This window comes from Diabrotica undecimpunctata, chromosome 1, assembly GCF_040954645.1.
Source record: "Diabrotica undecimpunctata isolate CICGRU chromosome 1, icDiaUnde3, whole genome shotgun sequence".
NCBI lineage: Eukaryota > Metazoa > Arthropoda > Insecta > Coleoptera > Chrysomelidae > Diabrotica > Diabrotica undecimpunctata.
Genome location: NC_092803.1, coordinates 116,401,589 through 116,428,471, shown reverse-complemented (window position 1 = coordinate 116,428,471; position 26,883 = coordinate 116,401,589). Strand labels below are relative to the sequence as shown.

The 26,883-nt window shown below is 31.0% G+C and overlaps 1 protein-coding gene across 2 annotated transcripts; it reads right to left on the bottom strand.

Annotated features, from left to right (window-relative positions):
* LOC140452864 (facilitated trehalose transporter Tret1-like) lies at positions 1 to 25,987 on the bottom strand. 2 transcript variants are annotated; one of them, XM_072547199.1, is made up of 2 exons: positions 25,866 to 25,987; positions 1 to 1,694 (listed from the first exon to the last, which is right to left on the bottom strand). In XM_072547199.1, exons 1-2 carry the CDS (start codon positions 25,909 to 25,911, stop codon positions 361 to 363), a joined length of 1,380 nt encoding a protein of 459 aa, XP_072403300.1. In that variant the 5' UTR covers positions 25,912 to 25,987; the 3' UTR covers positions 1 to 360. The 2 variants fall into 2 exon arrangements, with proteins under 2 accessions (XP_072403300.1, XP_072403304.1); XM_072547203.1 differs by lacking the exon at positions 25,866 to 25,987 and adding an exon at positions 3,693 to 3,829.
* Positions 25,988 to 26,883: the final 896 nt, after the last annotated feature.

The following is a 26,883-nucleotide window of genomic DNA, read 5'->3' as shown; positions in this document are numbered from 1 at the left end:
CTTTTCCGCGGTATAGCAACACGAAATTAAAAAAAAGTTTTTTTTGGCCCACTCTATTGTATAAACTCCTTATAATACTACAACACGATATTCTCTAATCATCCAGAAGTGCTCGTATGATAATAAGAAATATGAAAAAATTTATGTAAAAATAAAGTTTTACATGATTAAATCAAGTAAATGAACGAATGAAAACTGTCAATATGAAAATATGATTTTTGCTAGATTGCTATGATGCAATATTATGCTAGAATGCTAAGATTTTTAAAGCAACCAGTCAGCAGAATTCAGTTCTATGGCACTAAACCGCAACGTCTAACAAGGTGTTGGACCAAATCCCATACTTATAACATAACATTTTCATGTATTAAGGATATTTTCTATTTCTAGGAAACTTTTTCCTTTCGTTTCTGGTAAATGTAAATATAATAATATAAAACTGCTAAAGCAGAAGAAGCTGAATGTAAACATACAATAATGTACACCTAGATACTTGGCTACAATCGGATAGGTAAAAGCTGTTGCCAACATTAATGAGCTACCAATCAATTGAGCAATACTAGATCCAACAGATCGTATCTCGTCGGGAAGTAATTCTGTTCTCAGTATAAAAGGTAGAGAAGTAAGACCCAACGTATACATGACAACAAAAATAATAATAAATAGTACGGGTAATAGTTTGATAGGTTGGGATAAAATGTAGTCGTTTTCTTTAAAGTAGAAAAAAATACCGAGCAGAAACATAGAAAAGCCACAAAAAATAATAGCTAAGAGCAGTAAAAATTTCCTTGCTATTTTATCTATAATATATAAACCTACAAAATTTGAACAAAATTTGAATGCTATTACTATTATTGCTAAAGTATTGCCCGATAAGCTGCTACTAACGTCATTTAGTAAGGCTCCTAAAAATGACAATACTACATGTACTCCCGCTAAATTCTGAATACTTACTACAGCAATGGAGAGCATTAGTGCCCTTTTTACAGATTTTTTCTTAATAATAGTTCTAATTTCAACAACTGACCTATCATTGCTTTGTTTGATCATTTCATGTTTTTCAGAAAGATCCGATTCTAAGCTGTCAATATCTATAAACTTTCCTAATTTCTTTAGTTCTTTAATTGCTTCATTTTTATTTCCTTTTAACAATAAATATACTGGCGATTCAGGTATAAAATATGAAAATATAAAAAGAAGTATTATAGGTGCTCCACATAGCGAGAAAAATAAATTTACATTCGTAACTGATCCTATCGTATATGCATAAAGTTGTCCTGACACTGATGCTACGGACAGAAAGTATCCTAGAGTTCCTCTATTATGATCTTTAGCAATTTCTGCTGTATATATTGGCACTACGACAGCCCCAGCCGATAATACAGTTGATATTATCGTTAAGAAAATATAAAATAAGTATACTTCATTTGCAAAGAATAGACCAAAAAAAGCTGGAATTAAAATTAAAGACAAGTATTGTATAGATCGTTTACGTCCTATCAAATCTGGAATTTTTCCCATTAGTACCGTTCCCAGTGCAGATCCTAAAGGATGAATTGATGTCATTATTGATATTTGAAGCAAACTTATCGGTTCCTCCAGAGGGTTGATTGAAGTATCGTTGGATTGCAGTTTGGGAAGAACTGGTGAAGTCCATACTAACATACATCCTGAGGTGATGAACAATAGGTTTACTAAAACATAAAAACAATTATTTTTAACGTTACTCCAGATTATTAAAAAAGTTCAGATACGTTGTTTATTAAAAAAACGTACTTTAAATAAGAGTTAAATTTAGATACTGATTAATTTATAATTAACTGTTGAAAATAAGTGCCGTTTCACATGTAGCCGACGCTCAGCGCTGATCTTCAGTAATGATGAATATATGCATAAGCGCAAATTAATCATTTCACATGCCTTGCATATGATCTGCTCATCACGTATCGTCTGTTGGGTGTCAGCTGAGCCCGAGCTGATACGTACGATCAGTGCGAGGAAGGGCCATTGTAGATTTGGTATATTTCACATGCAAGCTGATGGTCGGCGAGCAGTGTTGCAGTATTTTGTAGTGTTGTATTATTTATTTTGTTGGTATTTGCTTGAAGAGTGTATAAAATGAGTGATAAAAAAAGTAATATTTATATTGATACCGAACTATTAATAGCTGCAATACAAGAAGAAAAATGCCTGGGATTTCTCTTGCGACGATTATAAAAACCGTGACAAGAAATACGCTGCTTTGAACGAGTGGCTGAAATAGTAATTGCAGATATTACTAATATATTTGAGCAAGAAAAGAAGGATTCAGGTAATTGAAGCAAATTGGTACTAAATTGCAGGACTTTTATTGTACAAGTACCTAATATTTCTTGGAATGAAACTAGTTTACACAATATTAAATTTTCAAGTCTTGCCAAGAAACGCGTCCGCCTATACTAGTAAAATAATTTGCAAAAGAATTCTAACAGAAGTGGCAGATCTTGTTGAAGAAGTAGATGTGTTGATATCTTCTAAACGGCTTATTGACAGCGTATGTGAAAATGAGTAACCGTCTCTTATTCGCACCAAATTATGTAAGAGACAACATGCTTTTACCATTTTTTTGAAAGCCTGAATGATACATTTAAAGGTCTATGGAAAATACGCCATTTATTGGTTAATATACGAAACGTACATTCTATGAATCGTCTACCTCGTGTCAGTCGGTAATTGAAAATTTTTTCTTATAATTCAAGTTCTTTCTTGCATATGGACGTACGTATCTGGTCAATGGTCAATGCAAACGCTTCGTCAGCGACAGTAACATATGGTAGAGCTCTTTTATCACCGTTAGGTAATGCAGAATCCTCTGGAAGGTCCAGACGTTCGCTTTATGAAAAATTACGAAAATATTTATGAAATTTTCTTTTATCTTCTCTGAGGCTGGTGTATAATGTTACGAATGCACCTACTACGTTTCGCTCTAGTACAAGGGGGTATACCCACAACCTCTTTATCTTCGGCTTTTGTTGCCGTCTTCTACGTAAAATAATATAAACGGCAACGGTGCGCACGATGTTGTTTCGCACATACATATTAAAGAACTGATGATATGCAGCATGTGAACATACGATAACGAAGGTGCTGCCGGTCAGCACTGACGGTCAGCGCTGAGCGTCGGCTACATGTGAAACGGCTTTCAGTGTTTTCAGTGTTTTATTGTTAGATAAAGTAAACTACTCAAAAAGTGATGGATTCGACCGTTACTTGATGAAAGTATAAATAAACTTCCATGAAGTAACGGTCGAATCCATCACTTATTGAGTAGTTTATTTTGTACCAACAACTGGATAAATAAATGACTTAAATGATAAAAATACCGATTTCAATTTTTTGTTGATTTTATTTATTTTTTAAAACGTCTGCTTAATAAACCCTTATAACCTGTTGCCTATGTGAGTCCATTTCAATTTAGATAAAAAAAATAAAATACTTATAATTAATTTATTCTACCATAGACAATCGATTTCGCATACTACAATAATTTACAATATATCTTCAGGTATCCATTACAACAAATTAAATGCTGAAATTACAATGTCCAGTATTAGGTTACTGTCTGTACAAAATATATAACAATTATTCCCATATTATATTTGTACAGTTTTAATGGTGTACCATTTTAAATTATGCATATATGTCTTACTTACATGCCGATACAAGGAATATTCTTAAATGTATGTGGAAATATACTTAAAGCTCCGTTATGGCTAGCTGGAACTTAGTGGTCATCGGATTTACTACACTAGTGACAAATACAGTGAAGGAGAAGAGTTATGTTAACAACCAGGATTAGAACTGGAAACTATTAATGTAATTATTTTTTGTCAAAAATACTTGTGATGTTATATTATTAAAATTTATTTATATTTACTGAAGAAATACATTTTTAAATTTATTTACACTATTGATCGTATTTATAGCATAGAGCAGTGTAATAAGATAGAATATGAGAAAAGTTTTAATTACTTGGATGTGCAAATTATACAAGGTAGATAATTATATTGAACGAAATATTGACCAAATAAAGATAAGTCTCAGTCTCCCGAGCCCTCAGACACTACTACACTGATTAGCAATCAATGCACTACTGCCGCTGGAAACAGACGACGGTTCATTTATACCGTCGACGGTGACATAGTTTGAGTAAAGGTTTATTAAGACAATTTGGTCTTTTTTTAATTTCTATGGCTTCTCGGATAAATCTTGGTTTATAGAAGCAGATGGTGGCTATGGTTCTTGAGTTTTCAATATCAATTTTGTGACATGTATGAAGATGGTGTTGACCTAGAGCTGAAATTGAGTCTGAATTGCGAACAGAAATGGCATGTTCATAGATCCTATTTTGGATTCTACGATTTGTTTGGCCTATATAGGATCGGGGGCAGTCTGTACAAGGAATTTCATAAACTTCGTGTTGTTCATTTGGAATGTTGTCTTTGACTGATCGGACAAGAGATGAAAGTTTTTGTTGGGGGGTAAATATTATCTTTGTTCCTCTTGATTTAAGAATTATGTCGATTTTGTCAGTGACACCTTTGATGTAAGAAAAAAAAGCTTTCTTATGATGAGGATCTGAGTCTTTGGGTTGGGATTAAGTTGTAGAGTGATGTCTGTGGATGCTCCTGTTAATGTGATTTTCGCGGTCACCTTTTTTAAATGAGGGCTTGTTTTAATCTAGAGAGCTCAGCGGGTCGCTTACATCATCGCCAAAGCATATTAATTTGGAGACAAGCGTATTAATGACTAAATTAATTTGTGAAGGGGGATGATGAGAGTCGGCATACAAGTAACGACTGGTATGGGTAGATTTTCTATAAACACAGTGATGAAAACCTTGGGATTGGTTTTTCTTTATGATAATTTTGAGAAACAGTAGGGATGAATCAGTTTCCACATCCATCGTGAACTGGATACTAGGATGTATACCATTCAGATGGGTTTTAAAAGACACCAAAGCATCCGAGCCATGGGACCAAATGACGAATGTATCGTCAACATACCGTAGCCAACATGTGAGTTTAAGCATTGATGTTGATAGTGCTCGGGTCTCGAAGTCCTCCATAAAGATATTGGCAATTACTGGAGATAGTGGGGCACCATTTAATTGTCTGTAGAATTGATTTTGGAAGATGAAATATACATTGGATATACAATGTTTAATGCATCGAGCAAAAAAACAAAAGGGGGAATCTAATCGTTATGAAAAGGAGACCAAAATGCATTAAAGTGGCCTCTTAATATGGCAGACACATCCGCAAATGTAAAGGCGCCAAATTAAAATTTTACGACACTTCACAATAATTATACAGTGGTGTAGGAGTTCTAATTTATATAATGGAATTAGTACAAAGTTTGAAAATTTTAATATAATTATTGTTTTAATTAGTTTTAAGAAAATATTTCATGTTGTTTTTATAAGGTCATAAAACAGTAGCTATAAAATATTTTTCAGAATGTATCTTTGACGAGAATTATTGTTAATTTTAACATAAAATGATCTTGATAAAAAATTGCGATTGCTATAAATCACCTTAAAATCAAATAAAATTTAAATTTTTCAAACACTGCTTCTTTTTTGTAATATATAAACCTACCCATTAGAGTGCTGAAGATACTCTATAACAGATCCATAAAAAAATTGAAATTAGTGAAAAAATTGTCAAAAAGAGAGGAAGAAATATGAAAGAATGGAGAAAACTTGTACAGAGATTAGCTGGAGCATAATCAAGACAGAAGATGCACCAACCTAAACAGTTAGCCATATTACATCACTAACATAAAAAAATGTAATAACACATAATACTCTAATAGGAGGAATGGTATTAGAGAGAAAAAAAATAAGAGATTAAGTGTGTTATAAATAAAACAAAGTTTATTGTGCAAACGATTTATTTTAGAATAGAATAGAAATATGCTTTATTGACACTTAAAATTGTACAATTTTATGGACAAAGCTTACAAAAAGTCAAAAAATAACAATAACAATTAAAATTGACTAAAATTACATAAATAGTCAATATCACAAAATAAAAGATAATAAAATATACAATCCATTGCAAAATTTAACTAAAATACAAATTGCATAATAAAACCTTACGAACTAGTTTACGAATAAGTTTAAGTTGCTGAACGTAATACCCAAATATATACCAAATATATCGCACGTTCCTAAGAAAAGTGTAATAGTGTAAGTGTAAGTCAAAATAACAAAATTTTTCAAGAGAGAAAAACAATTTTTTAAACTTTTAAATTGCGAATAGATGAACCGGAAGTAAATTTATATATTTTCAAATAGCATTAAAAAAGAGTAAATAAATTATTATTTCATAATCTACCTAAATCTTTTTATGAAACAAAACGGTTTTTGAGATAATGAGTAATTTAAAAAAAAATTTATGTTACAGTTTTAATTTCAGTATAAACTGAAATTATCTCCTTCTAAATTTTTCATGGATATTTTAACATAATGAATTATAGAATACTTAGTAATATTTAGGAATATACCCTTTTTTCACGAAAAACTGTAGGTCGTCTCTTTTTTTCTCAGTCAATTGTCGTTTCGAATTGTAAGCTTTTTTTAATGTCGGCAATTGTGTTTGATTAGGTGTATTTTGAATGCGCTTAGCATTAGCACGCGGTCTTTTGAGAAAATCGACTGCCTTGAAATGTGTCTGAGAGAAAGAAGTTTTAAATCTGCAACACTTTTACCGCCTTCGATAAAATCTCTAGTAGTCTGTGCCCTTAAGTAGTGGCTTTCAATTTTCGGAATTGACTGAATATGTTCTCGGATGTCATTTTTTATATTGGAATCTACTTTACGATGTTTACCGTGCTTTCCGCTTCTGTCTTCACTTACTGATCCGGCTAAAGTACGCTTTTTTATTACTGTATCAATTGTTCTATCATTTATATTTAAAGTTTTTTTTTTTAAAAATAGTTAACGTACTCGGATTTTCTTTTGATTCACTTGGAAATAAAATGTATTATTCAGTAGCCTCTTGTTAGGATTTTGGTACCTGGAGTTTGGTTGTATAGTTTCCATATTTCGATTTATAAATTCTCTTTTTTTGTTAATATTACTCAAACTATAAAACTCATTAAAAATATGCACTCTCTCATCTTGTTCGATTTTCTCGCTACATTTGAATCTGCATTTATCAGTACATGCAGCCTGTACGTTTCTCGATGGTATAACCTTTTTGGATTTTGAACATGACATATACTTTTTACCCATATGCCGCAACATCTGAGTTTTTAATTTTATCCACTCTGTTTCTTTACGAATCCTTTTTCTTGCCTTTTTTTCTTCAACGTCTTTCGACTGTCCGATGTTAGATTCTGACTCAGTTACTGAAGTAGAAGATTCTTCTGTTAAATTTAATCGATATTTTGAAGTTGAATTAGCTTCAGAGTCTGTACACTGTGGTAAATGTGCTGACTTAGTGGAAGATGATGAGCTCGATGAACATGAAGAACTATTTAATAAAGAGCTATTCGTTGAAGATGACGAACTGCTTGATGAAGATGAATTAGAATCATAATTTGGATCTTTAATACTATCATCACTATGACAATCTTCCAGGTCAAAACATCGTTTGTTTAAATCTTCGGTATGGCTAGTTACATATAGTTGGGTATTTGTAGGGGACGATTCTATATTTTGTTCAACAACATCGGAATCAATGACGTTTTGAAGATTTTCAAATGCTAAACAGCCTTCTTCATTTTCTTTCACATGTTCGCTTTTCACTAAATGTTTTGTCTCGTCAGAATCAGTATTAGTAGCATATGACACAGGATCTATATCCTTTTTGCTTGAGTAAGAAAACAATGATGATGACTCTACTTGTTTCTCTTGAAACGGAATTTTTTTCCTGTAGTTATTTTTCATTTCGTTAATTCCATTATTTTGGTCGCTGCATAGGGATTCACTTCCTACAAGATCTTTCGTCATGTCTGAATCACTATTATTAAGATTTGCTACATCAGGACCTGTATTCTTTTTATAAGGAGACGATAATAAGTACTCTTCTGGTTTATTCTTAAAATTAATTTCTTCTAAGCAACGATTTTCTACTTCTTTGATTTGCTTATTTCGATCGCTGCATAGGGCAGCCTGCATTATACGACTTGTTCTTGTACTTATTTAATCTGTAAAAACAAAATACACTGTTGACTAGCAAAGAAAAGTACATATCTGATGTATTATAGAAAAAAGCTGCTTGTTTGCATATTTATAAAATTCCAATATTAACTGGAAGCATTCATCGAGCTGACCGAGATCTGTTTTTGCCCCAAATCACAATTTTTGGCTGTTACTTTATAAATCTTAATTTTTATCGGCATTCTTTTATCTATCTGTAGTTTATAATATCTTATTTATAAAAATTTTTGCATACAAGAACCTTTAACGGTTAGATTAAATTTCAACTTTAGTTTATAACCTGGGGTTTCCCCGGCCAGCCTTTTATGTCAAATAAAATGCATTCTAATAAAGTTTTGTAATGCGGAAATCCCATAGATTTTATGGATTAGTACCGACTAGTGTACCATCGTTTTACGTAAGAACTTTACATGTTTAAATGGGGAATTCCCCGTTGATGTCGCAGGTATTAATTCCTATAAATTGTGGCTACTAAAATATCCTGATTAAAGAAGCTCGATTTGTGCTTTTCCAATAGAACTATACTATTATTACATTATTATAATACATAAAATAAATAGATTTTTCAGAACTTACCGAAGAAAATAGTATTATCTAAAAATACCACACTTTTCGGCGGAAGTCAAGTGATAAAACTGAAAGATATTTCGATGATCAGAGTAACAACTCGAAATATTACGGTCTTCCTCGGAAAACGCGAAATAAAAGTGTAAACTCTTCCAAACTAAACAGCAATAACTACAAATATTATACTTTTCGCCGAACGTAAAGTGGAAATATTGACAAATATTCCGATAATAAGAGTAGCAACACGAATTGTTACACTTTTACCGGGAGAACACGAAACTAAAGTTTATAACAGTTCTAAAATAGACAGTAATAACTACACTTATTACACTTTTGATCGGTAAGACAGCGGAGTGCCGCAGTGCATACCACGATAACTGCGTTTTATTACTGTTTTCATCGGAATATGCCGATGAACCTGTTCCGAAGAATAGTGATTCTTTCGCCATCTATGCAATAACTATTGAACTTAAATTATTACGGGTTTCTTCGGAGATAGAGCATTTGATGTACTATCCATTCCTGTGGAAAAGTAAAGATAGAAAAAAATGTGATTTATTACACCTTTCTTCGGAACGTGCGATATCTAAAAATCTATTTCTAAAAACTACTTTTAGTTGCTTGTACCTAAACGTACAGGATTATACCCTAAATTGTTGGCCATTGTTTGATTTGTGGAACAACCACATTAGTGTTTATAATTACATTTATTAGTTACATTTATTATAACTAGACCATATTCATGCAAAATAGACACTGTTGCACAAGTTCAGATTTTTTGTTTGCCTGTTAAATGTATAAAAAATGTATGTATAAAAAAATATCCAACTACAATTTTCCATGACTCATTAATAGCAGTTATAAGAAACACTAATACTTTATTGGCGATGTCAGAACTTTTATCATGTTCTGCTCCAAAATCAACATAACTATAATATTTGTTATTGAGGTAATCGATTTTTTCTCGGATATTCATTTCATCCATAACAAGAGAATAGACAATTTTTTTATTGCTACATTGGACTTTACATTTTAACAAATTCAAAACCTCTTTAGTGAATCCTGGTTCAGCATTCAGTGAATTATACCATTTTGATAAAGTTTTAACATCTGGTAAACAATTGAAAAACCGTTTCCTTAGCTATTGATATGCAGCGACAGAATAAAAGTATAAAGTAAGAGCAAACTTTCTAATTTCAGAATATTCCCTAGATACTGTTTGTTTTATAGTTTTATTAAGCAAACGAAAAATTAATTGTTCATTTGATCCAAATTCTTCCATAATTGTATGTACTTGGTCTTCATTAAATAATTTTTTTTGATAGCTCTTTTACGATACTACTCTCAACTAAAAAAATCTTTTCCGTTAAGCCCAAACCCTTTTTTGTAATCTCCGCACTTGTTTAGTTTTAAATATATTCTTAGCAGAAAGTTTTTGGAATTGCCTTCTAAATTGCTTCTTTCTTGGAGTTTCTAAAAAAAATAATAGATTTAGACTCTAATAATTAAACAATATATTTTTGATATTAAAAAATATTACAAAAAATGTGACTTTTTTATAAATAGGTAAGTCCTAGGCATGAAGTAAGCTTGGTAAGTTTGTAAGTCAGAAAATTACTTGCCTACACACTTTTAATTTTCTACATTTCTTCTCAAAATAAATATACCTTCTTATTTATGTATGTTTGAAAACGGTCTCTGTTTATAGAGATCAAAATAACAGTGAATAAATGAGCAAATAAATATATTGTACCTTATTTATATTATGTCATATTTTTAAGTCATTGTGTTGCATTGATTTACCTTGTAAACGCGATGCTTTTCTTTTACCAGTGGGTGTATCTTTGGAAGTGGATGGATTTTCTCATAAACTGTGCCCGAGTCATATGGAATTTCATTGGAATTGTATGCTACATCAAATTCACCACTTCTAGATTACAAAATTATTAAATAGCATATAAAGACCTTATCTTATATTCTTAATAAGCTTTGGACACAATTAAAATAAACATAATCGGAATAAACTTACATATCTTTGTCTAACAATAATTTTACTAGGAGTGGCACCAGGCTTCAACCTTGATTTTACAGATGATGACATATCAAAATCGTCCGCCGTAAAATGTTCTGAACATTAATATGAAAATTTCTTTACATCCATCTCCGTATTTTCCACATTTTCCTCTGAGTTTCGTTCTTTGGAAACCTAAAAATTGAAGTATTACATTAGGTAGTAAAAGTTAACAAAAATTGAAATTTTCTAGTTATACTTTCACACTTAAGATACAGCTAATAAAAGAAATTTTCGTTGCGCCACTGGTTTGAAGTATTGTGACCTTCGTCAACAAGCAAATAATTTTTATTTCTGAATTTTAATAATTAATTTCAACAAATACTTACCGATGAAAAGATTTACTCCACTTTCTTGATTTGTGAGAAAGGCCACAAGCAATACAGCTTACCATGGTGATAAGTTTTTATAATATTTTAAAGATATTACAAACACTATGTTCCAATATTATTATAAGCACTATGTTCCAAAAACTGAAAATACTTTTTTTAACACTAGAGCACAATAAAGTTTTAATAAAATAATAACGATAATAGTCTAAAATGTAACACAATTGTTAAAAAAACTTCAATATCAAAACGCTTTCATGTGACAGTTGGACAAACAATAACATAACCCAACTAAATTTAAGGAAAGAGACTCTCTTTGTTGAATTCCTGCTTCCCTAACTATTTTACATAAAAACTTATAAGAAACATTTTATAGAGGAGTGAAATCTGCATTAAAAACAAGTGTTAAAATTGTTCTACGAATTAAGCGTACTCCAAAATTTTGCAAAAATATAATATATTTTTCAGGCCACCCCTTAAAGTCAGGCCACAGGCGGTACAATAATGTGTATGACATGTTGCGTTTGATCATATTGATGTTTCTGATATTTGACAATTTTTGAATTGTCAATATTTTCGTTTTATGATTAAATTATAAACAACAAATTTTCGCAAATAGTCCTCCTACTAGTTAACAATAAATAGTATTTTGTAAGCAATAAATTATTGTTTACAAAGCAATAAAGTTGATGAAATGTACTCAGTTCACGAAAAATCGCGATAATGTTATATTCAGACAATAGTGCGAGCACTGCCAGATATTTATTTAATGTAAGACATTATAATACACTCCAATTCAATTTCAGGATAATATACAACAATTCAAAGAATTTCAATACAGTTTTACTGTGATCCTTCCTAAAAATAAATTATGATAATTTCTAAACATAAAACTATAACAAATTTTTAAACAATAAGCCATTTTGTACTAAGCAGTATCCCAATCAATTGTAAATTCTCGTCTAACATTAGACAGAACCCGTGGCGTTATTTTTGTACACTCTTCAATAACTCGCATTTTTAATTTTAATGCATCTGTAAATTTTTGGTCAGAATTAGTTTTTAATTTTAGATGCTCCCAGATAAAATAATCGTTTGGAGCTAGATCTCCCGATCTCAGGTGCCACTTAATGTTACAGTCAGGTCCAATCAAACAATTATTAAAGCTGTTTTTAAGGAATTCCTTAACCACCCATTTATTGTGCACAGGGCATCCATCCATTTGAAACCAAATTTCTTCTTCATTTGGAGCTATTTCTGCAAGTCTGGGCAAAATTCTTCTTATAGCAAGTATAAAAACTTTTTTGAATTTAAATTTTCCTCATAGAAAAATGGTCCAATAATATTGTGTTCGATGATATTGGCTATGGCTTTCAATAATATCCTCAGGCTTTCCTGTCGACCAAATCCTATAATTTTAAACATTTGGTTCATTATTTAATGTAAATGTACAGTCATCACTAAACAAAATGTTTTTTTTTTTCTAAATTGTCTCTCTGCATTACCCCTCTCTAATATTTCATAACAAAATTCCGGTCGTCACTCAACATCTCCTTCTCTTAGTTCTTGAAGACATTGAAATTTGTATGAACGGAAAAATATTTATTTTCAAAATTTTTAAGACCGTGAAATTATGAATATTAAACTAGTCTGCAATGGTCCGAGAACTTATTTTCGGATTTTCTACAACTGCTGTTAATATATTTATTTAATTTTGATTTTCTAAATTTCTTGGTACCTCAGTAATATTGTTTGTAAAGGTACAATTAAAAATCACGGCCCCAGTATTTTTAATTTTTTTTAAATAAAATAAATAAAGAACTCACAATTCGCACACTATTTCCTGAATAAAACATTTTTATTATTGCTACTTTCTCCTCAACTGAATACATTTTTAATCAACTTTATTGTTTTTTAAACAATAAATCACAAAATAAAAATTTTGACAATTCAAATATTGTCAAATATCAGAAATATCGATATGACAAAACGCGACATGTCATACACATACACATTCTTGCACAGCGTGTGGCCTGACTCTAAGGGGTGGCCTGACAAATGTATTATATTCTTGCAAAATGTTGGAATACGTTTAATTCGTAGAACAATTTTAACATTTGTTTTGATTGTGAGCCTAATCTTTCAAAGATAAATTATTTAATATCCAATTACAGCAATTTAGTATAACAATTAAGTCTTTTTATTATTTACATTACGTGATAAAATATTTGTAGTTACAGTTTTAATACTGAATTTATTTCCCTAATGAATGCATAATAAGTATTTATTTTATTTTAGAAATTGAAATACAAAAAATATTCAGTAGTTTATACAGTAACAAACATAATTAACTTTTAATTTAATCTATTAAAGATTCGACATATTCACTTTCCATCTGTAAACATGTAGGTACTTATCCTTTTTTTGTTTTATTGCTGTCCACAATATATTATAACAGGAGTAATTTTTTAACATTCTTTAGAAATAATTCTTTCCAAACGGTCTATATGATCAAATGGTCCTCGCTGATAAACCTGATGTTTTAAGTAAGCCCAAAAATGGGGAGTTAAATCAGAAGACCTGAAAGGCCATAAAGTATATGAATGAATACCTATGTATCTAAATCATCTTTCCATTAACATATTTTCAAGTATTTTAACGTGTACGGTACTGTGAATGGAGACACCTTCTTGTTGAAGCTGAATTTTTATACGTTATTTAACGGAAATTCGTGCAAAAAATCATTTACCTAATTTTCTAATAATTGTAGGCATAATATCCGGCATTTAAGGAATGCCTAAAAAAGGTCCAATGAATTTATTTTTGTAAATATTACGCCGTATGTTCATTTTAAATAAATATAGGTAAGAGTTTTTATTAAAAAGTTTGGAATACTGTTAGGACACGAATGCCAATTTTAAGGTGAGATGGTTCCGTTGGATGAAAATGTTGCCTCACCGAAAAAAATTATACCCTTTGTGAAAAACCGGTCTTCTTCCAACTTTTCTTAGATCAAAGCGCATAATTCAAATCGATTGTTGTAATGCGTCATTGGTATGTGTGTATGAATTACGGTTTGTATGCATGATATTTATGACGTTTTACAATATTTGCTACTGTATCTTTATTTACCGAAGTATTTGTGATTGGCAATTTCCTTTGCGTAAAGATATGTTTAGTTCTTCTACGACATAAACATCATTTCAAACTCAGTGTCTTTATTGGCAAACTTTTTTCTGTACGTTTATTAGGTCTATTTACTAGGTATTAAATTTGTTTAATATTTTTTACTGTCAAATGCTAAATGTTTCCATGCGAACGTCTAGTATATTGTTCGGAAGCTATTTTCTTGTGGCATTTCAAAGTAATTACTATTTAATGGGAATAAGCCACAATTAAAGGTTAAAGTAAGTTTATTGACGTTTCAATTTCCACTTCGGATTTCCAAAACTTACTTTAACCTTTAATTATGGCTTATTCCCATTTAACCCTTTCGAGACGGTTTTTTTAACGAGTTTTAAAAACATATTTTTGTGGTTTTTTATTTTTATATACACAAATATACCCTTTTTTAACAAAAAATGTTAATGAAAACGTTAGGGTGTTCGTGGGGGTAGTGGTACACATATGTACCATTAGTCTTGTGTATTGGTACATATATGTACCAACAGTCCCACATAAAAATATTTGTTTATTTATTATCAGTGCACATTTTACATCGTCTTCTTGTGCTTCCTTCAATTGGAAGATGTAATGATACACTCTCGAAACGTTTTCTTTTCATAGATATTCTTCCCTTCTTAGATAAACGTCGTATAGCAGCTATTTTTTGTCCTTCAGCTATCATTTCTTCTGCCAGAGGTACCAAAAATTGAATCAGAGGAATTTTTTTCTTATTTTTTTCATTATAAATAATCCATGAGTTTACAACTGACATCATAAGTAAGCGATGGAATACTTTTTTCCACCATTTGTTTGATTTACGATCTAAATCGTACAATCCTACTATTTGGTCTGCTAGATCAACCCCACCCATAATTTTCCTGTAGCACGCTATCATTTCTGGACAGGACACATTTACTTTCGAACCATCTCTCATGGTTTTATTGATAGATGAAACACTGTCATTATGGCAATTACTCAGCATCAAGACTTCCTTGGTGTCCTGCCATTTCACAAACATTAGTCCGTTTTCACTGCACTGAAATACGCATTCACCTCTTTGCAATTTATCTTTTATTTTTGGCAAGTTTTTTCTATTTTGGTTACAGGTCCCTATTGCTGCGTACTCTATATTTTCCAACAGACAAACCGAAGTAAAAAAACGATCAAAGCAAAAGGTTATATCTCTTTCTTTTGCTGTGGAAACAAGTTTGTTCACTACACGTTCCCCAAGAGTTCCTTCTACATATTCAGTTTCGCGACCTGTGTAGATGTTGAAGTCGTAGGTACATCCAGTAAACGAGTCTGACCTAAGCCACATTTTGATTCCCCTTTTTACTGGTTTTAGCGGCATATACTGTTTGAGTGACGATCGACCTTTGAATTTCGTCATGGACTCGTCGATACTTTGAAAACTGCTGTCTTGTCGATATTTTTGAAAGGTACCTTTCAAGCATTATACAACGTCATCAATATAATACGTTTTTGAAGCTTCTGTTGGTTTCTTTGGTGATGCAAAATACATTTTTGACGATATAACTTTGAATCTGTCACGGGATATTGCATTTTGAATTGAAACGTTTCCCAGTGAAGGATGACCAATAATTACTGATTTCTGGTACACGGTTGTAGCACATAACTAGCATACAACCAAGAACTATTTGAATTTCTCCTACGTCAGTTTCTTTCAGACGAGCGTTTCTTCTTGACTGCTTACATATTTCAATCCTTTCATTAGTGCATTGAGCAATATACATATACAAAGAACGTGGAAACAACTTTTTGAAATATTGGTATGGCGTCAAGTTAGATTGTATGCCAGCATCCAATGTACAACTACGTTGACTTGAAATTTGTTTTTTCGGAGCAAAACCTTCATTTGGTGTTGACCACAACACAAAAGAACTGCTAGGTGTGGCAGTTTCTTGTAAAGTTTCCTGTGTATCACGAACTTCTAACTCTGATTCTGATTCTTCATCAGAAGTTTCGTGAAAATTATCTTTGCAGTCCTCGTCTGATTCCGATTCATCATCAGAAGGCTTATACATGTCATTACTACTTCCAGACTCGGAAAATGATAATTCTGCATAATATTGAAGTTTTTTCTGTGTAAGTGGCCTTTTCTTATCCATATCTAAAAATGACATGAATAAGACTAATGGTACACTTACATACCGTACTATAAGACTATTGGTACTTATTAGTACCATAGATTTTAAAAACAGTCAAATGTTTATTTTACTATAAATAAATAACAATCTAAATATACTTACTATAAAAAGACACAAAAACAAACAGTCTGTAAAATGATATAATACAATTTAACTATAATTTGTATCAAAAAACAATGTATTTATGCTGACTGTAGCAACCAACACATCTAAAACTCGCAAATTCTAGGTTAACTATTCTAGGCTTGTATGCAAACATAGTGGTACACATATGTACCTGGAGTCTCGAAAGGGTTAAATAGTAATAATTACGAATGTGTATTATTACAAATATTTGCTGGCTTTTGTTATGTTTTGCAATTTTTTTCCAACAACTACTGCTGCTACTACTACTTACTACAAACCCTAACTCCAAATATAATAATGGATAGCAAAATAAGTACAGACATGACAAAAATGTACAAAGAATTTAAATGATTTCTATCAACATAATAAAGAATGTAACCAATACATCAGCAAAACGGACGACATAATGGTAATGGTACAGTCTATACAGGGTGGTCCTTAAGTAATTATACAAAAAGAAACAGTAGATTCTACACTTTAAAATATTACGATTTAAGCCAAATTGCTTTAATAAAATGTTGATATTAAGAAAGATACAGGGTGTTAAATTGCAAATTTAAAATTTTATTTTTCGCTATAACTTTTATGTCCGTTAACATTTATGCATAAAAATTTACAACTTGGTACTTTTAAATATAAGAAATTATAATTTGATGCACACTTTAATGTAGCTGATAGAGGGCGCCACATATGCCACATGCGTGGCATAAATTTTCACTTAACTTTTTTGTTCTTTGAGTTACCTGTATTTGTGACAAAAAATATTAAAGATACATTATTTTAACAAATAAAAGGTATACTTGTTAATAACTTAAAAACTCAATAGTTTTCGAGATTATCGCATTTTACAAATCAGCTGCATATTTCTGATTTAAGGCAATTAATCCAGGCAACGAAGGAAAAATAGACAGAAACATAAATAAATCTAAATTTTTGTATGAAATACCTTTAACTAAAGTTAAAAGTTAACGAAATATTAAATAAAATAAATATATCAGCAGGATAATTAATAATAGGATTTGACAAAAAACAGAATAATAGGATTTGACATCAAACATTTTACGTTCTATGTTAAATTAAAGTCATAATTAAAACATTTTGTTTACAAACCAAATTAAGACATAGTTATACTAAATATCATAACTTTTTGTCAAAGTAAGTGTTCGATATGTCCACCATTTTCTTTAATTCATTTGTCAATAGATTCCATAAAATATCGTCTCATATTAAATAGCATCATTGGTTCTAAAGAAACTGCTGCAGTATTTATTTCTTTTCATAGTTGGTTACGAATGTTATGGGATTCTTATAGACACGTTGTTTTAATACGCCCCATACACCAAAATCAAGCGGATTAAATTCTGGGCTACGTGGTGGCTGAAGAATATATTCTTTTGGATACATATCCAAATCTTATGGAACTACATCTTATTTGTCGCAGAGGTTAAATAATGTGTTAAACTGTTATGTATCTCATTCATTGGTTACTTATATACACACGGAATAGCCTATCGATGACATTACTTATTTATATGATTACGTTACAGGTTACGAGTAGCTATAATTAAATCTCGAACAAATAGACTATTATGATTAACTAACGAACTAATATTATGTTGAACTAAAATGCCTGTATGTTTAATATATTTATAACAATATGTGTTATTAGGCCAACGATGATCTTTTTGTAAAAATGCTGAGTCTTTAAGGTTAAATTAGTAGCAAATGTATTATGAAACAAGACACACATGTGTTATTTAATTCCTGTGCTCTAGTTTCTAATTGTCCAAATAAAAATTAGTAAAAAAATTATGTAATGAATAATAAGTATTCTTTTGGGATTTTTTATAAATTAAATAGCTACATCAATATCTGACCACATTGCCTAGGAATATGACTGCCATGACCAATCCAACGTTCAGAAAAGTTATATTAAAGTATGTTTTCACTGCCTTCTCTCTAGAATGTGGTGGTGTACCATATTACATAAACCACATATTTTGCGATGGATAAGGAAGATTGTAAACATGATGACGGGCAACGTCTGAATACGGACACGCCACCTAAAGAAGAAGATGAAGAATATTTTCTCCAATAAAATATTTAGCAGCCATAACAAAAATTTTGTAATGTTACATTATCATCTTTGAGTTGTTTTAATAAGAATAAACTATGAATTATGCTTATCTACAGATATTCAGTGCTTTACCGCACAAATATCACAACTAAGAATTATTATGCAGCTGACTTATAAACTGCGATTATCTCGAAAACGGTTAAATTTTGAGGTTACTGACAAGTACATCTTTTCTTTGTAAAATAAATGTATCTTTAATATTTTTTAACACAAATAGAGCTAACTTAAAGAGCAAAAAAGTTAAGCGCAAATCTATGCCACACATGTGGCATATGTGGCGCCCTCTATCAGTTACAATAAAGTATGTATAAAATTATAATTTATCCTGCTCAAAAGCATCCAATTCTAAATTTTTGTCCAAAAATATTTACAAACGTAAAAGTTATAGGGAAAAAAAAAATTTTAAATTTCCACTTTAACACCCTGTATCTTTCTTAATATCAAAATTTTATTAAAGCAAGTTGGCTTAAATCGTATAATTTTAAAGTGCAGAATCTAAGGTTTCTGTTTGTACAATTACTTAAGGACCACCCTGTGTATGTGTCTGTAGAGAAAAAAAACGTACATTAATTAGTGAAGTTTTTAAAACAGCACAGCGTTATGAAGGTTAATGCCTGGAGCAAGGGCGGACTATCTCCTAAGCAACCTAGGCATGTGTCTAAGGCCCGTAATTTTTTGGGGCCCAAAAATTAGGTTTTCGCTTTTTAATTATTAAATTAATTTTTGTTTTTATTTTACAGAAAAACGTAATAGTCATCATTATTGCTGAAACGTGTCTAAATTATATTGAATCGTTGATTGATATAGTCGACAAAGTTGGACAAGCGTTCCCGTGCTTATCATGATTGGAAAAATGTACATAAAAAATCTTTAACCTATATCTTATGGGGACATAATTTTTATTTAAAAAAACTGCTATTTATCGTCAAAACATATGAGTAAAGTTGTCTGTTCCTTCGAGTAGCCGAATTAGCTCTGTTTTTGGCAGGTTTTTCATCACATGCTATAAAATAAATTTGGTATAAATATTTTCTACTTAACATAAAAAATATATCGCATCTACGGTGCAATAACGTCACTTAGGCAATTTTTGTCAAAACTGAAATGAGTATTAGAAAATACTCATAATCCACCTCTTTACTTGGTGCGTTATTGTCATTTGTGTAGTAGGCATAGTTTCCTCTGAGGCACTTGTGTTATTACGGTTTTGGCGCGAATCTGGATGGCACTAGGAGAAACAACGTTACATTGGTCAGTTGCGCTAGGCTAGGCCCTTCGCACGAGAAGCAGTCTCCTGTAGCTTCAAGGTTACTAAAGTAATTGTGACAAATTATGTTTATGTTTTTTGAGCAATAACGACACTTGTTCAGTCTCCTGGAGCTATAACTAAGGTAATTGTGATAATTTATTTTTATGTTTTTGGAGAAATAACGAAACTTGTGTAGTGATGAAGTGATGTTGTTTCACCAAACTTTGTATTTGATGGTTTAAAGTTAAACATTAGATTAACATTTGTGACGATATTGCTCCAGTATAATATGATTATGTTTTTGGTTATTAATTTTATGATAATTGTTCCGACATTTTGAATTGATGAGAAGATATAAATTATGATATCCTTTTATTCCGTATTTTTAAATGAATTGTTTAGTTGATGTTAGATGTTTAGATAGTAATTTATGTACAGTTCTGCATTAAATTGAGAAATGGTATCGGCTGTCTTGCCAATTTTAATAAAATGTTATTTTATTAATTTTCTTTATTTTTAAGTTATCACTTGTTTTGTTTGAAATTTTATTATAATTAGTATTAGTATTGTGAATGTGGTGGTTTGGCTTACAAGCGCACTAAAGAGACAGCCGCCACTGCCGTTAAGAAATCTAATAAGTTATTATTTTGTGGTAATTAAAAATCATAATCGTGATAAATCAGTCAATCGTCATATTTTTTGGTTACCTATTTGTTATCATTATTTTGTATTTTGTTTTTCTTTTCAGAATGAACCAACGCAGCAAAAACCTTGTGCTACTTGCACTTCAAAAATCGGTTGAAGTTGACAATTTAACCAACTCGACATGGATACCATTTTCTAATCCAAAAAATACATCGTCTCATAATGCAAATTCCGAGGATCAAGTATCACCCAACCTAGATGACCCAACAACAACTACTCCAGAGCAGGATGATGATACTAATTTAGCGAACCTCGGAAACTCTCATTCTGTTTTATTTGCCGCTAATAGAATGTATGAACAAGAGGGTATTGACTTCCAAACAGGCGATTTCTCTGGTACTGATTCAGGAGATGAATACCGGCCTGACCCTCGTTCAAGATCGTCTTTATCCAGTAGCTCCAGTAGCAGTTCTAGAAGTAGCTGCAGTGGCAGTTCCAATAGCAGTTCAAGTAGCAGTTCCAGTGATACTCCTGCAGAAAATAATAGTTCTAATAATGGGAGTCTTATAACTGAGCATAACCAAACAGCGCAACCTATAAATAAACCCAGAGACAGAAAGCGGACGTGTAATCTAAAAACCTGGAAAAATAATGTTGCTAAGAGATTGAAGAACTCTGATCAAACGTATATCTCAGTAAAGACAAAAAAACTAATTCAAGGTAAAACAATGAGACCTACATGTACCTCAAAATGTCGGTTGTCCTGTGCTGCAAAATTTTCTGAACAAAAAAGAAAGGAAATCTTTGAATCTTACTGGAACTTGGAGAGTATAGAAAGGCAACGGGTTTTTTTTTCAACGCTTGCACAAGAATACTAAAATGTGCTTACCGTCGCATAAAGACTAAAAAAAGTACACCAGAAAAAAAAACACTGCATATTACTTGCTTAATGAGAATAAAGTGATCCGTATCTGTAAAACTTTTCTGATCAACACTTTGGGTATCACACAACGGATTATAAGGACTGTTATTGACGGCATAGCTCAAAATGATGGCTTTATTTCATCTGATCAATGAGGAAAACACGGAAAACGATGTAAATTGGAACCTGAAGTTATACAAACAGTAAAGGATCATCTCGAATTGATTCCAAAGGTTGAGAGTCACTATCTCAGGGCTAATACTAGCAGACAATTCATTGATGGAGGTTTGACAGTCGCAAAATTACATCGAAATTATTCCTAAATTCAGAAACAACAAAACAAGCCTATTGTAAACTACGACGCTTAATCACGGATTTTCATCAACGATTTTAACATTGCTTTTTTCAAACCCAAAAAAGATCGGTGCGATGAGTGTGAAGCACACAAGAATGCTTCTGAAGAAAAAAAAATAAATTACGTGACAATTTCAAATTGCACCAGGAAGAAAAAAGCTTAAGTAGACATGAGAAAAACGGATAAAAAGATGTCATGAACCTGACAACAACACAATTATTTTCACCTATGACTTACAAGCGGTGTTACCATATCCTGTTGGCAAATCAAGCTCTTTTTACTACAAATCAAGACTGAATTGTTATAATTTAACGATATCTAATGGAAACAAGCAAGACACAACCTGTTATTTTTCGCATGAAGGATTAGGCAATAGAGGAGCCATTGAAATAGGCTTATGTGTGTATAAATACTTTTGCAGATTGCATTTGAAAAACCAGGTTGCGATATCATTATTTACTCTGACTATGCAGTGAGTCGCTTAAATATTAACTATATTCAACACAACTTCTTGATTCGAGGCCACACGCAGAACGAAGGTGATACAGCTCACTCAATAATAGAAAAATCTGTAACTAGAGCCAAAAATGCTGAATGTATTTACGTTCCTGATCAATACATTTCCCTAATTCGTGAAGCCAAAAAGACTGGCAAACCATTTGTGGCAAATGAAATGAACTTTAACGATTTCTTCGATTTGAAATCACTTGAAGAGAACATGAACTTTAATGTGGCGAAAAATGTCAATGGTAGTATTATCAAGACATGTAACATCAAAAGTGTTAGATTTCAAAAATTCTAAACATTACCAATATCGAACCACATACAAAACTGAAAATTGGGAGAAAGCAAAAGCTATTGTTCAACCCAAAAAATTACGCGGCGATAAAGGCAATCGAAGAATAGACGAAATTACCTTGAAGCAAGCTAACAACAACAAAATACCAATTTCAGAGCGTAACACGAGTGATTGAATGCAATTATTGGAGGCTAATCTCGTGCCAAGATAATATGAAAGTTTTTATCATAATTTAATTTAATTTTTGTTATTAATAGAAAAGTTACTATGCAGAATTTAGAAATTTTGTTACACTTTTTTGCTATTTTATTAAATAGTTTTTTAGAAATGTATGATTTCGTGTTTTATTCATTTTAATGTTTATTCATTTAATTTAATTTAATACTCAATAATTAGTGAGATGTTTACTGTTATTTTAAAATAAAGTTTAAAGTTGTAGTTTAAATATTATCATTTTATTTTTTTATTCGATTTTATGCAATGTAATAGGATGTTGAATTTTCAAACGCTTGTCTTGAAAAATTATATCAGATGCATAAGTGACGTTATAGCACCGTAGGTGCGATATCATATAAGTAAAATAAAGATGATTAAGAGTAATTTAAAAACAAATGTCACTAAATTGTAAATCGCAGCCAGAATAAAATATCGCCAATGTTCACAAAATGTTCCGCTGCCCAAGATAAAAAAATATGGTCCATATTTTAACGAAGATGTGATAAATTGTTCCGAGCGCCGAGCATTTGTCGGCAGTGCGTCGGGCAGAAAGGAAAACCAGCCAAAACCGAGCCGATTTGGTTACTCAAAAACTTAACTCATGTTTTTTGACTATAAATTTCATTTTTGAAAATACAAATTATATCCTCGTAAAATAAAGATCTTTAACGATTGAATGAGCCCAATTTTAAGTCACAGCTTTATAACATCAGCTGTGATTTTTTAAACAAATTAGGCTAACCCCACTTCTATTGGTCGTAGAAAACTTTTTTTATACTTTGTTTTGACTTTAGCTATGAGAATTGATAAGTTAAAAATGTGTGTACTGTATAGGGAGCACTGTAGCTTACTTAATAGTTTATAACGCAAAAGTCGGCCCTACTTCAAAGCAATTGATAAGGGGTTGAAAATCTTCCTTTACAATTTTATGTTTATTTTTACATAAAAATATAATCGGCCAACAAAAGAATTCGTTTAAAATTACATCTCTATCTTTTTTAAAAAAAGTTCTGGGCCTGTAAAATTTATAAAAATTTAAGATTTTTTATAAACAATTAAACGTATCTCAAAAAGGAAAAGACTGTAATGTTTGTAATCAAAAGAGCTACAATATAATGCTTTTTGCATAAAAAAAAATTTTTTATAAAAGTTATTTCAAAAATTTAAAATGGCGAAAACAGTTTTGGACTTTCAATCGTTAATTTTGCGTAAACTATTGTGTCACCGTTAGAGAGTTGACCCCTAAAAATCATACGAACAAGATTAATTTTGCCGTGAATATCAATTTTGGGACCCCAAAAAACGTTGCATAAAAGTTTACCACATTTACCCCCGAGCTTCCCTCTAAAACCCCCTCGTAAAGGGGAAAAACACAAAAAAAAAATTAATTTACTAAGAATCCGTACGACGCATAAAAAAAAGTTTCAAATAAAAAAATGTAGCTAAGATAATATTAAACAAAAATGTCTATAATCACTTTTTGTGTAGAATGAACCGTTCTCTCAGAAACAACGCTTGAAGCGGCTGTCGATTTTGAAGATCAGTTACTAGCACGAAATCAATGTTCAATATTATTTTTCATTTTCATTTTTGTTTGATACATTTTTTATTTAAAACATTTTTTTTGTACGGCGTACATATTCTTGGTAAATAGATTTTTTTGCGTGTTTACCTCTCTTCGAGAGGAGTTTTAGAAGGAAGCCTGGAAGTAAAAGTGGTAAACTTTTTTGCTTCTTTTTTGAGATCCCAAAATTAATATTAAAATTCAGCTTCTTGGTATGATTTTTAAGGGTTCAGTGTTATTTTCGTCTCTGAAGACTGAAGTAATGTGGAACAGGTCAAATCAAAGCTTTTTATGTACTTTCAATAAATAGTAAGATAATTTTACACTAAGGTTTGCTTGCCATTATGCTAAATTCGAATCAGTTCTAAAATTTAGAAAATGTTCTAATTTCTTGTATTAAAAATGATAAAATATTAACTAAAAGTGAGGTTATTCTCAATTATTCGTAAAAATTTTTAAACAAAATATGATTCATTTGTAACAGGTTTTTATATGCTAAAGGGTCTTCTACTAATAATTTTTTATTCCACATATTTATTATTCCTTTGCCTAACCTTCTTATCTCGATCCATTTTTTTCTCCATATGCGCTTTTTTTAAGAAGGGAATGATTTTTTTTTTCTTTATTGCTAGCACCATTATTACAATTAAAGATACTATACATAATTGTAGCTTCTTTTTCACAGTCATTATTTGCTTGTGTGTTTTGTTCACTCTAATCGTAAAACAAACTTCACTGTCAGGTTATCAATACAAAATTGGTAAAGCGCATGCCTACATACTAATTAACATTAGGATAGTTGCAAACACAAACACACATTTTTCATACTAAATCGACTCGCGTAACTAACTAATATTTTTAGTACTGAAATTAGTATTGAAATTAGCATACTGGCAAGTAGACTTTGTAGTAGGATATTGATTTGATACAATAAAAATAATCAATAAATGCCATTTTTGCACCTTTAAAGTACAATAAAAATAAATTATAATTAATAATTTGGAGTTGCAAACACTTGGAGCTAACTGCAGGCATTGCCCTTTATAACGCTGTGCTGTTTTCAAAATGGACTAATTAATACCCAAAATGTATTCACAGCTTGGACTAGTAGTTAAAGTAGCATGAGACAAATCCGCAACAGACCAAAAAATTGTGGGACGTCCGCTGAATAGATGAAGTGATAATATTTAAACCGTATTATCAAACCAAAAAGGGGGCAATATTTAAACCATATAAATATGATAAACCAGGAATAACATGATAGAAAAATAAATTTAAAATCTTCTTTAACTAAAACAACTCACTTTCAATACTTTATAATATATTACTTTAATTTCACTTACCACTTATAGCAGAAAAATAAAGAAAGAAATCAAATTTTTGCTTCATAATTTTTCGCTTTTTAGTATTTTTACAAGCAACTTTTACGGGTATGGTTTTGCGAGTATAAACTGTTTAAATAAACATATTAATTAATTTTTACTTTCCATAGTAATTTCAGTACTTTATATTCACTGTTAGCAAAATAATTAGTTTATAAATTATGCAATATTATTTACGGGTTGATAACCTCTGAGGTACAATTTTTTTTAAACGAAAACATTGTATCATAATTTATACAGGATGAATCATGAAGAACTATATGATATACATACTTCGTATTAAGGTCTTTATTGGGAATAACAAATGACCAGTAAACAGTGTCTACTCTCATTGTTGAATACAGGGAGAGTTGTGAATTTTGACTGAAAATTTTGAACGGTAAGTTTTACGTGTCTTATATTGATGGACAAACGTTACACTACTATCACCTAATTAACTCACATATTTAAACTAGAAAAAAAAATCTGTTCCGGTTTTAAAAAATTTTTGTTCGTTTTGTTCGTAGAAACAATTTCACACTAGGTGTGTTTTATGTAAAACTTAATGAGGTCGCTGGTTAATATTTAATTTAAAATAACGAAAATTGCAATATGTGTAAATGGATATGTAAAGTAACAGGTTGTAATTCAAATAACAATTGGCAGATTTAATAACTTATTGTCAATTCTATACGAGATTCACTATATTGGACGCCCAGTTAACGATGGTATGGATCTTAACTGGTTTTGATGCTCTCGCGACGATAGTTGGTATAGAGTCCCGATCATACGAAAGAAAATACGTATGTACGAAAGTCGACTAGGGTGGTTCCTTTGTTCTTAGGACCTCCGTGCATAGCAATAAATTAAGCTTAAAATGTCATTTTAAACTTTCTACACAAAGGACGGTTCCTGAATAATAAAAATGAAATATTTAAATAAGTCTTGAACTTAGACCATAAAAACTGATAGACACACCATAATGCTATTCTCTCGTCTC